The sequence below is a fragment of the Anomaloglossus baeobatrachus genome, chromosome 1 (genome assembly GCF_048569485.1).
Source record: "Anomaloglossus baeobatrachus isolate aAnoBae1 chromosome 1, aAnoBae1.hap1, whole genome shotgun sequence".
NCBI lineage: Eukaryota > Metazoa > Chordata > Amphibia > Anura > Aromobatidae > Anomaloglossus > Anomaloglossus baeobatrachus.
In genome coordinates, this window is record NC_134353.1 from 477,260,726 (window position 1) to 477,276,461 (window position 15,736).

At 48.4% G+C, this 15,736-nt stretch overlaps 1 protein-coding gene across 1 annotated transcript in view; it reads right to left on the bottom strand.

Moving 5' to 3' along the window:
- SLC5A5 (solute carrier family 5 member 5) overlaps positions 1–15,736 on the bottom strand; it is an 89,943-nt gene that overhangs the window by 37,952 nt on the left and 36,255 nt on the right. Inside the window, exon 8 of the mRNA XM_075314891.1 lies at positions 13,585–13,714. Within this exon, the coding sequence (XP_075171006.1) occupies positions 13,585–13,714 (130 nt within the window). The remainder of the gene's footprint in view (positions 1–13,584; positions 13,715–15,736) is intronic.

Sequence of the window (15,736 nt, forward strand, 5' to 3'; positions counted from 1 at the left end):
TCTATTATCCTGATCCTTATGACTGTATACATTTCTAGTGTGGTATGTAACCACATGGATTACTTGCATGGGTGAATTAACCCTTACCCTTACTGCATTCATGGATAAATGAACACTCACATTGTGATCAGGTTATTGTGTGACATTGTTATACGAATTGTAATGTGACAACTCTGCATATCCGCCTAGCTATAAATTGTATAATAAGACTGTACAATTGACCACACTGCCCTGGATAGTTTTTAATGCACATCTCTGCACATGTTTTTAATGACACTGTCTGACTATTGTGTGTTCCAAATTACAATGAATATAAATAAAGATTTGTTATATAACCTTTTCTATATATAAGTGGTCGTCTAATCTTTAGACCTGATACATTCAATAGGGACCAGCGGTCATTTGTAAGCAAAATGGTATGAGTTGGGATCATGGTCAAGCATAAGTATAATTGAAGATTTATATATTATAATGGATCTGTTCTTTCATTTGATGGTTTATATGGATGTGCAGTGTAGGGAAAGGTGTGTGCCACAAATTGGCATTTCATGATAGAAATAGGGATGGCGACTTGTGTGTGCCTGCTACAGAGTTGCCAGTGAGTGATGTATATAGGTATTGTTTTCTACTTATTAATGCCTGCTCAAAATTAGCCAGTGAACCACATTTCTAGGTATTGTTAGTAGTGCCTGCTCTAAATTTGCTAGTGAGCTAGCTAAATAGGTCTTGGCACTTTTCAGTGCCTGCTCCAAATTACACAGTGAACCAAATTTCTAGGTATTGCTACTTATTACTGCCTGCGCCAAATTACCCAGTGAACCACCTTTGTAGTTATTATTAGTTAATAGTGCCTGCTCTAAATTTGTGGGCATAGGGTTAGAAACATCTGTTTGAAAAAGGAAGGGTGCACCAACCATGAGTGGTAAATCATGACGAGGTTGTCATGGAGCGGTGAATAGGCAGGTTGTTTCAGGTGTACATATGGGATATTCTAATGTTAGTCAAAGCTCTAGTGAGCAAACACTGGCTCATCCTATCCCAAGAGAAATGAGAACAACTTTCTGTAACACCTGCCTAAAAACCACAGACTCAGACTGGCTGTCATGGACAGGCTAGAGAAAAACCACTCACAAAGCAGGACCCTGAGAACCCTAAAACCCTTTATTCCCTATACAAGGATTTGGAAATCCACAGGGCCCTAGGCAGCCCACCCATCATAGGGCCCTGGGCCTGTGGTGGGCTGCAGTTCAATTAGAGTAGTAGTCAGGCTGGGAAGGACATTATCAGAAAATCAGGCCGAGGTCAAATCCGGCTTGGGTAGCAAGGTACAAAAACGGAAGGCAAAAAAGTAGTCAATGAGCAGGCAGAGGTCAGCACAGGGATCAATAGACAGGACAGAACAGGAAACAGACAAGAATACAGAACTATCTCTGGCAGAGATCAGCAGACAGAAGGGGGGGTAAGAAGAGTGTGGTGTCTTCCCATTGGCTGTAGCTGAATGGTGGTCACTTCAGCTGGAAGACACATGCCACTGTGAAGCCCCACAGGTGTAGTGTCGGTGCATTACCTTCAGGGACTCCACGTAGCTGGTGCTGGTCACAGGTAGGGAATCTTCGGTTTTGATCGTGACGCCACTCTCAGTATTGCGGTCAGTAGGGACCGCCACTGCAGGTTGAGGGTCGCCTGGGGCTGATGGTGTGTGCAGTTAGTTGGAATAGCCTCCTGAGAGTGAGGCAAGCCCCAGGGCCCGGTGTAGGTTTGTAGTACCACAAGTCGCAGAATGACTCACACAGGCAGAACTGTCTTTCAAGGGCTTTACTCACATTTGATGGCAGGGTGAGTAGCCCGGGCGTAGCTGGGATGAACCAGATGGGAACCAGGTATCCTTCAGGCTGACTTTATGAGGGTGACTACTGACTCGCCTTCCTTAGCCCTTGGTGGTTTGGGGTGACCCCGACTTTGAGTCCCTATGGGGGTCACCCAGGGAAGATGCTGCAGCCTCTCTCCCCCTTTTGTTTGCCGTTTGCTTGTTCCCCGGACCAGGCCACTCCAGCTGCTTGCCTCCTGTGACCTATGGGCCCTCACTGCGGTTACGTGGCTGCGGCTTTTGTGGTGTTGTGGTGTGGGCTTTGAGAGCCCCACACCGGCAGGTTTAGCAGAAGAAAGCTGGATCTATCTTCGCTTCGGGATCTGCCGCCCGGTTGGGCCTGGTGCTCTCTAGCAGTCTCCTTACTTCCCACTCCGTGCTTTCTCTCTAGCTGAAGCTGGCTTTCAGGTAGCACTCCTAGTTGACCGTTCTCCCCCGTCAGTAGCCACTGCGCGGGCGCTGTTAGACAGCAACAGCCCCACAGGTCTGCTCCTCACTGAGCCCTCTGGAGTTCTTGCCTACGCCACCTAGCAACCAGCCCCTGAACACACCCCCAGCTGGGAATTGAAAGTTAACTCCTTCTGGCTACTCAAGGGTCCCCTCTGGTGATGTGGGAGGCCTGGTCACTATGCGCCTGTGTTCCACACCCCGGTCAGCCTTCTGGATTACCTGTATTGTACTGTCCCCAGCATGGGTGCAGTACTCAGTGGTGCCTGACCAGGTCAGGGGCGCCACATTCCCCCTTAGTTATCACCAGCACGTCCTCGGGCTGCAAGACAACATTTTAAAATGCATAAAACATTAAAACATGTAAAACATTTTTAAAAGCACCAGGTACCATACATCACCACCCTCCACCCACAAGTCCGTTAACCCACCCAAAACCCTCTCACGTTGGCCGCGGCTTCAGCCACTTCTGGCAGGATGTAGAGGCGGCTTTCCTGGGCTGGTGGTCTTCAGGGTATACCTGGCCTGGTGGATCCGCGCCTTCAGCCTCTTCTGGCAGGATGCAGAGGCGGCCTCCACAGTTGGTGCTGACCAGGTACCCTCTTTGTGGTGGAGAGCCAGGCCCCATAAACAGGCATGCTCTCTGGTCGCAGGTGAGCCAAGGCCCTATATACGGACGGGCTCCTCCTGGTTGCAGACGAGCCAAGCCCCTAAACAGGCTGACTCTGGTGGTGGTGGTGCCCTCTGGTGTAACTATTTACACTGCGAGAGTTTGTGGCTATAGCCAGTTCATAGCCTTAAGGTTTATTTCTCACAATAGTTTATGTGGGCACATTCTTGAACTTTAAAACGTTGCAAAACAAACTTTCCAAACTGGTCAAAACTTGCTGTACTTTACTTAAACTTAGGCAGATTCCTCTTCACCAGGGCTTGGGCCTGTAGGGCTGCGGCACCTGTTGCTTTCTTGACCTTTTTCTTCATCTGTAGTTGTCTCTTCAGTAGGTTCTTTGTCTTTTCTTTCCTTATGACTGTCTTTCCTTTCTTCTTTGGGACATGGCACTACATCTAGCGCGTACCACCCTCTTTCTCCTTGGTGCATGGTGAACTGTACGGAGTCTCCCATCTTTAAGTTTCTGCCAGGGTGTCCTCTGGGCAGATTAGCTCTTACGTCTCTTCTGTTGACAAAAATGCCTTCTTTTATGCCAGGTGCTACGATGAACCCATATCCTGACTTGAGGCTGAAGTCCTCCACTACTCCTCTGCAAAGGGGTCCTCTGGCCTGGGCTTTGGACCTTCTCAGGGCTCGTTTTTCTTGCAGGTCTCTGGCGGTGACTTCTCTCTGCTCTGGAGATGACGGTGCAGAGGATAGTTGCGTTCTGTTGCGGTGTGTCTTACGGGCTGGATTCTGTAGGGTGCAGCTCACAAACTCCCAGGTAAGGCTTTTGGGCAGATCTTCTTCTGCAGATGGTGTCAGGTCTTCCTCATCCCAGCGAGAATAAGGCAGCATCTCTGGCTCTGGGTATGGCTCTGGAGTCAGCCCCTCAACCTCCTGGCCTCCTCCCCCCCTTAGTTCTTCCTGGCACTCCTTGGGTAGCAGTGCTGGGGATGGACTTCTTTCTGCCGGCCCAGGTGGGAAACTCTTTGCCGTGGTTGCTGCGGGAGCTGTCGGGATACTCTTTGGGGTGTGCGGAGGGAGCATGTACCGCTCCACCATCTCCCGAGGGAACTTAGCTTCCAGGTCGGCTTTTAGCTGCCAGTATGCGGAGTCCTCACCTACCAGGGATTGCCTAGCAGGGACTTCCTGAACCTGGGGAGCCTTGTCTGCTCTGGCCTTGCGGGCCGGGGTAAATGGTACGTCAGCCTTGTCTTGGCGGGCCGCGCCTGGCATGGCGGCGGCCTGGTCTTGGCGGGCCGCGCCTGGCATGGCGGCGGCCTGGTCTTGGCGGGCCGCGCCCTGTATGGCGGCGGCCTGGATCGGCGTCGCAGCTGCGATGGGATCCGTGCAGGCTGGGCTGGGCGTCGCTGCAGGGACCGGGTCTTGGTGGGCCGAGCAGGGCATCGCTGCGACGGCCGGGGCTTGGCGGGCCGAGCAGGGCATCGCTGCGGCGGCCGGGGCTTGGCGGGCCGAGCAGGGCATCGCTGCGGCGGCCGGGTCTTGGCGGGCCGAGCAGGGCATCGCTGCGGCGGCCGGGTCTTGGCGGGCCGAGCAGGGCATCGCTGCGGCGGCCGGGGCTTGGCGGGCCGAGCAGGGCATCGCTGCGGCGGCCGGGTCTTGGCGGGCCGAGCAGGGCATCGCTGCGGCGGCCGGGGCTTGGCGGGCCGCACCTGGCGTGGCTGCGGCCTGGTTCAGCGTCGCCGCACCGGGCGCCTCTTCAGGGACCGCGGGCGTGGCAGTAGGGGTCGGGGCACTTGCGCTAGCCGGGGCATCACTCGACTCACCCATCGTTGGCAGCATCGGGGTCTGAGTTGTCACCGCCCGATCTGGCACTCGGTGCGCGGCTCTCTCCTCATAGGCCCGAACCGCCGCGGTCATCCATAGGAACTCCTCGCGTCCCTCTCTGATCAGCCTTCCGACCCTGGCTTCTAGTTGATCGCAGAACTCGGCGAGCTCCCGACACCACCAGGCAGCGGAGCCTGGCTCTGGATCTCTGCTCTCAGACGCCATCTTCATTAGCAAGCTGCTGGCTTCTCTCCTGCTCCGCCGTCTCCGGACGCTTCCGCTCTCTTCGCTGGCAAGCTCCGAACTCTGCAGGGGATCTCTGGGTAGCCACACCTCTTCGTGGGCGGTAACTTCTCCCAGCGCGGGCTGCTGTTGTTTTTCAGCGCGCTTTTCATGGTGGCAATATGGCGGCGCTTCCAATTTTTCAAGCGGACCGCCCAGGCACATGGTCACCTGTCTGAACAGGTCTAGTCCTTATCCTGTTCGTGACGCCAGATGTGAAGCCCCACAGGTGTAGTGTCGGTGCATTACCTTCAGGGACTCCACGTAGCTGGTTCTGGTCACAGGTAGGGAATCTTCGGTTTTGATCGTGACGCCACTCTCAGTATTGCGGTCAGTAGGGACCGCCACTGCAGGTTGAGGGTCGCCTGGGGCTGATGGTGTGTGCAGTTAGTTGGAATAGCCTCCTGAGAGTGAGGCAAGCCCCAGGGCCCGGTGTAGGTTTGTAGTACCACAAGTCGCAGAATGACTCACACAGGCAGAACTGTCTTTCAAGGGCTTTACTCACATTTGATGGCAGGGTGAGTAGCCCGGGCGTAGCTGGGATGAACCAGATGGGAACCAGGTATCCTTCAGGCTGACTTTATGAGGGTGACTACTGACTCGCCTTCCTTAGCCCTTGGTGGTTTGGGGTGACCCCGACTTTGAGTCCCTATGGGGGTCACCCAGGGAAGATGCTGCAGCCTCTCTCCCCCTTTTGTTTGCCGTTTGCTTGTTCCCCGGACCAGGCCACTCCAGCTGCTTGCCTCCTGTGACCTATGGGCCCTCACTGCGGTTACGTGGCTGCGGCTTTTGTGGTGTTGTGGTGTGGGCTTTGAGAGCCCCACACCGGCAGGTTTAGCAGAAGAAAGCTGGATCTATCTTCGCTTCGGGATCTGCCGCCCGGTTGGGCCTGGTGCTCTCTAGCAGTCTCCTTACTTCCCACTCCGTGCTTTCTCTCTAGCTGAAGCTGGCTTTCAGGTAGCACTCCTAGTTGACCGTTCTCCCCCGTCAGTAGCCACTGCGCGGGCGCTGTTAGACAGCAACAGCCCCACAGGTCTGCTCCTCACTGAGCCCTCTGGAGTTCTTGCCTACGCCACCTAGCAACCAGCCCCTGAACACACCCCCAGCTGGGAATTGAAAGTTAACTCCTTCTGGCTACTCAAGGGTCCCCTCTGGTGATGTGGGAGGCCTGGTCACTATGCGCCTGTGTTCCACACCCCGGTCAGCCTTCTGGATTACCTGTATTGTACTGTCCCCAGCATGGGTGCAGTACTCAGTGGTGCCTGACCAGGTCAGGGGCGCCACACCACCTACAGTCACTCAGTGGTACTGCAGGCCCCAGGGAAACCCAGCATAGTGGATGATCAGACTTAAACCTTATCTCATGATTATAATCAAGAGATACCCAGAGTGTATCAATGCAAAATAGAAAATTCAATAAGCCTTTTTTTTTGGATAAAACCCAAAACTTTATTAAGCAATCAAATATATAAATATTAAAATAAACAGGGAGACACACCTTATTGAAGGACGGAAAATATGCTTCTAATTTAAACACACATCGGTATTTTGGTCAGATAAGGCACAGGTGTCAAAGACTTTTATATCTATACATGTGTCAAACAATTATATATCGCAAGAATATCAATACCATTGTCAAAATTATCAAAAAAAGAACAGTACAGGCGGCAGTGCAACCTTTCATTAATAATATTTATCTGTAGTATACACACATACTACAGATAAAACGTAATACAATCACTTATATCATCCAATTTTAAGATCATTATGTGCACATTGGTACATTTTTGTATGGACAGCTGGCGATACACATCCATGTTGTGGACTATACTAGCTCGTAATTAAAAACGGCTTGTACTATCTAACTTTAGGATCATTATGTGCACATAGCTGGAGCGTACTGGCGGCAATGCACATATATGAATATTGGCTTATTATGCCTGTATATTATTAATGAAAGGTTGCACTGCCGCCTGTAGTGTTCATTTTTTGATAATTTTGGCAATGGTATTGATATTCTTGCGATATATAATTGTTTGACACATGTATAGATATAAAAGTCTTTGACACCTGTGCTTTATCTGACCAAAATACCAATGTGTGTTTAAATTAGAGGCATATTTTCCGTCCTTCAATAAGGTGTGTCTCCCTGTTTATTTTAATATTTATATATTTGATTGCTTAATAAAGTTTTGGGTTTTATAAAAAAAAAAAAGGCTTATTGAATTTTCTATTTTGCATTGATACACTCTGGGTATCTCTTGATTGTAATCTTGAGATAAGGTTTAAGGTTGCCTAAAGACCCCGTCACACTAAGCAACATCGCTAGCAACATCGCTGCTAACGAACAACTTTTGTGACGTTGCTAGCGATGTTGCTGTGTGTGACATCCAGCAACAACCTGGCCCCTGCTGTGAGGTCGTTGGTTGTTGCTGAATGTCCTGGGCCATTTTTTAGTTGTTGCTGTCCTGCTGTGAAGCACAGATCGCTGTGTGTGACAGCGAGACAGCAACAACTAAATGTGCAGGCAGCAGGAGCCGGCTTCTGCGGAGGCTGGTAACCAATGTAAACATCGGGTAACCAAGAAGCCCTGTCCTTGGTTACCCGATATTTACCTTTGATACCAGCCTCCCCCGCTCTCACTGCCTGTGCTGCCGGCTCCTGCTCTGTGCACATGTAGCTAGCTGCAGGACACATCGGGTTAATTAACCTGATGTGTGCTGTAAGTAGGAGAGCAAGGAGCCAGCGCTAAGCAGTGTGCGCTGCTCCCTGCTCTGTGCACATTTAGCTGCAGCACACATCAGGTAATTAACCCCATGTGTGCTGTAGCTAGGAGAGCAAGGAGCCAGCGCTCAGTGTGCGCTGCTCCCTGCTCTCTGCACGTGTAGCTGGTCACTGGTTGCTTGTGAGCTCACCAGCAACTCGTGTAGCCACGCTCCAGCGATCCCTGCCAGGTCAGGTTGCTGGTGGGATCGCTGGAGCGTCGCAGTGTGACAGCTCACCAGCAACCTCCTAGCAACTTACCAGCGATCCCTATCGTTGTTGGGATCGCTGGTAAGTTGCTTAGTGTGACGGTACCTTAAGTGGAGTGATGCTCCTTGATTTAAAGTTGGGACAAATTTGCTAATTAATTAGTGGATGAGCAGAGCCTGCGCCCACCAGAGCCACTAGCACCGACTCCTCTCCTATCACCATCGCTATCCACAGTGGGAATGTGGCGCCGCCTGGTGATCGAAGCAGAAGTCGCAGGAGTGTACTCTGGTAGGGACGTGACACTTTTGTTACTGTACAGCCTACTCCACCAGAGTTCTTTGGCTGCTACACATCGCTTCAACTTTGAAATAAGGGTGATAAACATCATGTGGCAGAGTGGATGGCAAGCACTGCATAAAGTGGCCTCTCCTCCTCTTCCTCCACCTCAACTTCACACACAGTTCATTCCTCAGAGGTACCATCCCAATTACACTTGTTTCCCCCGCATCATAAATCTCTACCGCCAAACTGACTGTGGAAAATCACACATGTGTGAGTCTTCAGAATTGTTCACACATTCTATCCCATGGGCATCAGAGGTCTGCTCCAAAGATTCCCAGACTCCAAAGGAGAGCATCTGCACCAATGCCCAAAATCTTTGTCAGTTGGATCCTGGCCTGGACAAAGTAGGGTCCGAGCAGGATCCAGACCATTGTCAACTGACAGTAACCCCCAGGAGTGGAGGTGATGATAATGAGACTCAGATACCTGAGGTGCACATGTGCTGTCCTGTGATGTCAGGTCAGGAAAAGGACTAGTGGGACAACATTAAGCATGATGATCAAGTTGGAGATCCCACTTGGTGTGAACCGAGAGGCACGAAGCTGAGTAGCTGAACAGAGCAGGAGGAAGACAAGGATGTTACAATGGTGATCCCTGCACAAACACATATTGATGCAACCATGAGAACTTCTGCATCCTGGGCCACAACCACTGCTGTGCCCAGCAGCTGTCACGTGTCTGCAGTTCGCAGGAAGGGATTTTTGAGACCACAAAGGATGACCCAACTTTCGTTATCTGCCAACATTGTAAACAATGACTCAGCAGAGACAAAAATGTAAATAATTTGGCTACTACATGCATGAACCGGTACATGCATTAGTGTGTGAATTTTACTTCTCTAAAATGCGGACTACCAAACCTACCCAACCACCGTCCAACACATAAAACACATTTGCTGCTTCTTCCTCTTCTTACGTTAGCATAAAAACTATTCCCATACAGGTCTCCGACCACCGAATCTCCACTTGTTTACCTGCTAGAGTCGGGGTGAGTGATAGTCCATCAGCTGTTATGGAAGTGACCATGCCTGGTGTTTTTGACCCATGTGAGACACCGACGAGCACACCATATGTTTCTCAATCCAGCATTACATCTCCACCTACACCTCCCTCACAGTCCATGTACACCTTACTCCACCCTCTCTCAGCACAGCAGCCAGCCGTAGGTCCCACAGTTTTGGTCACGTAAAAGACACACATGCCAAAGTGAAGAGCTTGATCTTCACCATATGTAAACTGTTAGCCACGGAAATGCTGCATTTACGCCTGGTGGAAAGATGGTTTCTGGTTTCCGAAACCTGATGTCTGTTGCAGTTCACCAGTACCAGTTGCCCAGTTGCCATTACTTTTCTAAATAAAGCTATGCCTGCGGTACACCATCATGTTACAGACATTACCTTTTCCTTGAAAAATTCTGTGTCTCCGAGAGTGCATTTCACCACTGACACCTGGACGAGCAAGCATGGCCAGGGGCGTTACATCTCATTGACTGGGCACTGGATTACTCTTGTGGTTACGGGTGAAGGCGGGGAAGGGACTGCTTGCCAAGTCTTGAAATCTCAAAGGCTTGCATGACAAACCTCTGGATCAACTACTTCCTACACTTCTGCTTCCTCCACCTCCTCAAGTTCCAACACTTGCACCCTCAACCTCTCCCTTAATTCCAGGAATGCAGAGTGAATCCCCCCCACCTCCGTACATCTCAGTCAGGGCTCAACGCAATCAGGAAGTGCTGAAATTAATATGCATTGGAGAATGCAGTCAAACAGCCATAGAGTTGTGGACTGCTGTCTGGTCCAAGTTTAATAAATGGCTGTCTCCACTGAACCTGGAGCCAGGGAAGGCTGTGTGCGATAATGTTAAAAACCTGTTGTCGGCCCTACGCCTAGGCGACATCACACATGTGCCTTGAATGGTTCACGTCCTCAACCTGATTGTACAGCAATTTCTAGGCCACTATCCCGGCCTGGATGCGCTGCTGCAGAAGGCATGGTCGCTGTGTGCTACTTCAGCTGTTTGAACCCCATGGCTAATTGATTTGCAACACTACAAAGGATTTTCGACCTACTGGTTAACCGGTTGATATTTGATGTGCCAGGACAGTGGACTTCCACTCTGCACATGTTGCACATGAAGGACCTCTGCACTCTGCTGCACAGTTTCGAAATGGCTACAAAAATTGTTAACACAGATGACGCATCAGCATCACTATTACACTCATTTGCTTATTGGAGCACACTTTGAATAGACTATGGGAGGAGGTGAGGGTTCCAGAGGAAGAAGAGGAAGCAGAGGAGGATGAGGAAGGGATACCATTTCCTGTAAGGTCCAGACAGCCGTCACACAGGCGGGTGTCACAGAAGGGTGGAGTTCATCAATTGAGGCAAGCTCACGGTAACAGACAAACTGGTAGTGAAGGTGCAGGAGCCAAGGATCAAATGGAGGAGGAAGAAGTGATGGGCGCAGAAAACTCAGGAGATGAAGAAGATATTGATCCCGTCTCTTTTTTCCGTGGTTGGTTGGACGGGATGGAGGAGGAAAGCTTGAGCGTTACCCCACCACCAATGGACTTGGACCTCATGGAAGCGTATGACACATGAACACCTTCTTGCTGCACTATTTGCAACATTATGTCCGTATTGTTAGGATTGTAAATAGTGATGACTTCTGGGTTATCTCTCATTTAGATCCACGATACAAGAGTAAATTTAGAAAGATGCTTCCCATCCTGCTGGAGTATTGAAACAAGCTTGTAGAACATCTTAACAGCAGTTCTAGAATTCCAATCACAGTAACGTTGTTTCATAAATGCAGAAACATTAGCAGTAGCAGTTCAAGTGGCAGAAACAATTTCCGTGAGGTTTGGCACACATTTTATGTATCGCATGATCTATCGCTGGTCCTTGATTATCTCATTCATCAGCAGAACAGAGAAGAAGTCTGACACATAGTGAACGACTGGAGAGGATGGTTCAGGAGTATCTAGAGCTCAATATTGATACCATAAGGGATTAGACCCTTTTGCATTTTGGTCTTCAGAAATGGAAGAGTGACTTGAGCTCGCCAGTCATGCCTTGGAAGCTTTGGCCTGCCTGGCAGCCAGTGTTCTCTCAGAACGTGTCTTCAGTGTTGCTGGGGGGGGTGTATTGACGGATAAGTGCATCCGGCTCTCCCCTGAAAGTGTAGACCGCCTAACTTTCATAAAGATGAAGGAGTTGTAGCTATTCAATGACTTTGCCATTCCAGTCCTAGACTGTGCAGACTAGGTGATGGTGTAGGGCCAGGGTTCTGGGAGCAAGAGGCCTACGCCTGTCTGCCATCTTGCTGTCTCTGGTTAAAGTAGAAATGCTGGTTCAAGTCTTGTTACAGGGCCAGTCCCATGCATCCATGTTGAGGTGTTGGACTATTTGTAGTCTGTGCCAATTGTTGTCACTGTTCCTTTTATCTGACCTTATTTTTGGGAAAAAGAGACTCCAAGTAGGGTCTCAAATATGTGTCTTGTCTGTACTGGTAGGGGAGTGGGGGCAAGAGGCCTAGTCCTGTTACTCATGCACATCTTAATTTTTAAAATTGAAATGCCAGGCCACATTCTGTGTGTTGCATGGACTATACGTACCTGCTGTGCAAAGACACTATGTGGAAATTCGGGGAATTGATGCCACTGTGCAGCTGTCTGCCTGAAATGTTTTTAAATCTCAAGCCTCCAAGATGGGTCTCCAAGCTGTGTCTTGTCTGTACTGGCAGAGATGTGGGAGTAAGAAGACCAATCATGTCACTCATCGCTTTTTTTATTTTTAAAATTGAAATGACAGGCCACATCCTGTATGTTGCATGGACCATACCTCCCTGCTGTGCAAAGACTCTATGAGAAAATGGGGGGGCAATTGATGCCACTGTCCTGCTGTCTGACTGAAATGTTTTTAAATATCAAGAGACTCCAAGATAGGTCTCCAAGTTGTGTCTTGTCTGTACTGGCAGGGGTGTGGGAGCAGGAGGCCTAATCCTGTCACTAATCCCTTTTGATTTTTAAAATGGAAATTCCAGATTACATCCTGTGTGTTGCATGCACCATATTTCCCTGCTGTGCAAAGACACTATGGGGAAATGGGGGAGGGCCAGCCAACTGATTCCATTGTACTGCTGTCTGCCTGAAATGTTTTTAAATATCAAGACTCCAAGATGGTGTCATTATCCAGGCCAGCTTTTTCCTGCTGCTGGTTACACCCAGCTCTGGTCTGGTCATGTTAGGGATTAACTTCCCTTGCCTTGTTCTGGATCCCAGGATGATATATATTGCCTTGATACCTATGGCTCAGTGCCAGTGATATTTCTGCCTTGCCGCTTGTATACTGGTTCTGGTGAGTGTTCCCGATCTGTTCTGCCTCCGTGCTACTGTATCCTGACTTTGACCCTCCCCCGTTCGTCTACCTGTCCCGGTCCCTGACTTTCCTCCCCTGTCTGTTGTTTGTGTTTCCCTCTGCATACCTGATCTCCCGGTTTCCGACTCGGTTCTGTTTTCTGACTTTGATATTGATCCTCCATTTGCAGTGACTCGACTTTCCTGGCTAAACTCTGACTGTTTGACTACTCTATTGCCCCCTGGTGGTTCGCCTGTTATCTGCCTGCTGACGATACTCTGCTGTACTTTAGCTGCCTTTCCGTTACAGTGTTTCTTTGTGTCTCCTTCACTAGTCTGCTGCCACCTAGTGGGGATTACACTGTACTATGTCTTACTAGCTTTTATACAGCGTGACAGATGGGTCTCCAAGTTGTGTCTTGTTTACTGGTAGGGGTGTGGGAGCACCAGCCCTATACTTGTCTCTCACCACCCAAATATTTCTTATGTCAATAGTATTGGAAGCTAATCGCTATGCCAAAACAGTGGGGCTGCACTGTAAAACATATTTTTTTTGCTGTTTTGGAAGCTTTTCGACCCCCTAAAGGTGTTTTTTCTGCCTTAGGTTTGGCCTCCCATTGAATCCAATGGGGTTAAAAAGATTCGCTGTTTGTTCTAGCGAACAGTTCGGTGAATGTAGCATTTGTTTGGCAAGGCTTGGCGAGCCGTACTTAGAAAGGTTCACTCATCTCTAATTGTTTAGGGTTTGTAAAAACACAATAAATAACAAAGCACATAAATATTTAACTAATTCCACTGACAAGAAAAACAATGGCAGGCAATATCTATAGCAGGTCAAGATAGTTTTAACTCCTAGAATAAGTGACTTTATAACTACCTGGTCAGGAGCAGAGACATATCCGGCAAGAAGAGGGTCACAGTTCACATAAAATGTGAACATTATAATTCCACAGATGACCGCACTTGACACGATGACGCAAAGGGCCACTTGATTCACCAAGATTGCTCTGCAAGAAAATAGACTCTCAAATCGGAATCCAACCAAAGCCAACAGGAGCTGAAGAGAAACATGTAAATGAGCTGGATACTAAAACTATTATGTTTTATGAAAATGGCACCTATTTGTCACCAATAATATTGTATATTGTTTCCAATATTTCTTTTTTGCTTTGTATTTGATTGAATCCAGAATGAAGTCCACCTCTAGGCCCACATACTGTTTGTTGTAGAATAAGTTTCTGCATAATTTTGTGTACTTTTGCAAAATACATACCTAGCAAAATTCTTTCTAACCACAAATGAAATATTGAAGCAACAGATGGGAATCAGCTGATCACTGCGACTCTGACTGTAGCAATCTAAGCTAACTTGTTTTAAAAAAAACTTCTCTGTCAGAATGAGAGTCTGCCAATATGGTTTGGCTATAACTGAATGACGGTCTTTCCACTGTGCCATGCATATCCCCTAAAAGGCATATGGAAATGATTTTTCTTCATCAAGAAATTCCCTTTAAACTGACTGAGTGGGAAAGTTGCTCTTTAATAAGCCACATTTTTCTGGAAACAAAGTCCCCCCTTCACCTATTTAGCTATCCTCAGCCTGGTGCAAAGGTTCTGATCTTCCGTGTCTATTTTGATGTCTGCTGTATAGATGAACGAACCTCAGGTTCGAGGCTTGGGGTTCAGGATTGGTAAATGATGTAAAAATCACCATGGTGAGTATCACGTTGTGCTTGTGTCTGAGTGATTACCTGCATTGTGTGTGCTGCTGCAAGTATTTGTTCTTTGCAAATTAGGCTTTCATTCAGGATACTGAATCCATAGAGAATTAAAAAAAAACCCAAAACAAATAAACAAACACCGCCCACTTTGCTCCAGAAATGTTTTGCTATGGGCCTAAAGCAAAACATTTCCAAAGGTGGGTGGGCAGTGTTTTTTTTTTTTATTAATTCTCCGTGAACAAAACAGCTCATTAGCCTGAATGAAAGCCTAATTTGTGATGAACAAACACTTCCAGCGGCGTGCACAATACAGGTAATCATGCAGACACAAGCACAATGTGATACCACTAGGATTTTTACATCATTTTCCAAGCCCCGAGTCTCAAGCCTGAGGTTTGATAATCTTTAGTCTGCTGGTGTATATCGAGGTGAGTCACTAAAGTTAGGGACCATCCTGATTGAGTACACCATGTAGCTGTGAGATGGTTTTATACATTCTTTTGATCAAAATAGTGTTAACTAAGTACCCTATATTATTTATAGGCCTGTACTTACCACTAGACAACAAAGGTCCGGTACTTAGGGCGGTAGGTCATGGGAGTTGGCACAAAGGTCAAGATTTAAAAAATATATTTGTTTTGCATTACTCCCTCCTGTCTTGGCTCTATACCAAAACTTGAGCTTTTGCGGAAAGGGGGTGGAGGGGGGAGTGTCTTTGTATTCATCTGCATTAGTGTCTTTAAGACATATAAATAAACCTCTGACATATCTGGGTTCAGTGGAGCTTCAATCAGCACTATGACCCGATCTATGGCAGCATGCTCTCGGTCCTGACATCATGGCAGTACGATAAGTTTACCTCATCATGCTACTGGCATCTCTGCAGAGCACCGCAGAGGAGGTAATGTCACCAGAGCTTGGAGCATATAATTGAAGATGCTGGGTGCTGCCTGGGGATGGGCTCAATGTACAGAAGAGGCAGCCCAGTATGGAAAAGAGTGCAGCATGAGTTGGGATCACTAGGGAAAAAGAGGGCAGCGTGTGGTGGGCTCAGTGTAGTAAATGGGCAGCGTGGGATGGTATCACTATTGAAAAAAGTGGAGTGTTTGGGATCATATCAATATGTAATATGGGGCTGTGTGCAGTGAGATCACTGGGAAAAAAGGGGCAATGGGCAATGTGGAAAAGAGGTAACATAGGGTTGAATCACTATAGAAAAAGGGGAAGCGTGGTATGGAATCACTATGTAAAAAGAAACAATGTGCGGTGGGCTCAGTGTTGAAAAGGAGTCAGCATGGGTTGGGCCCAA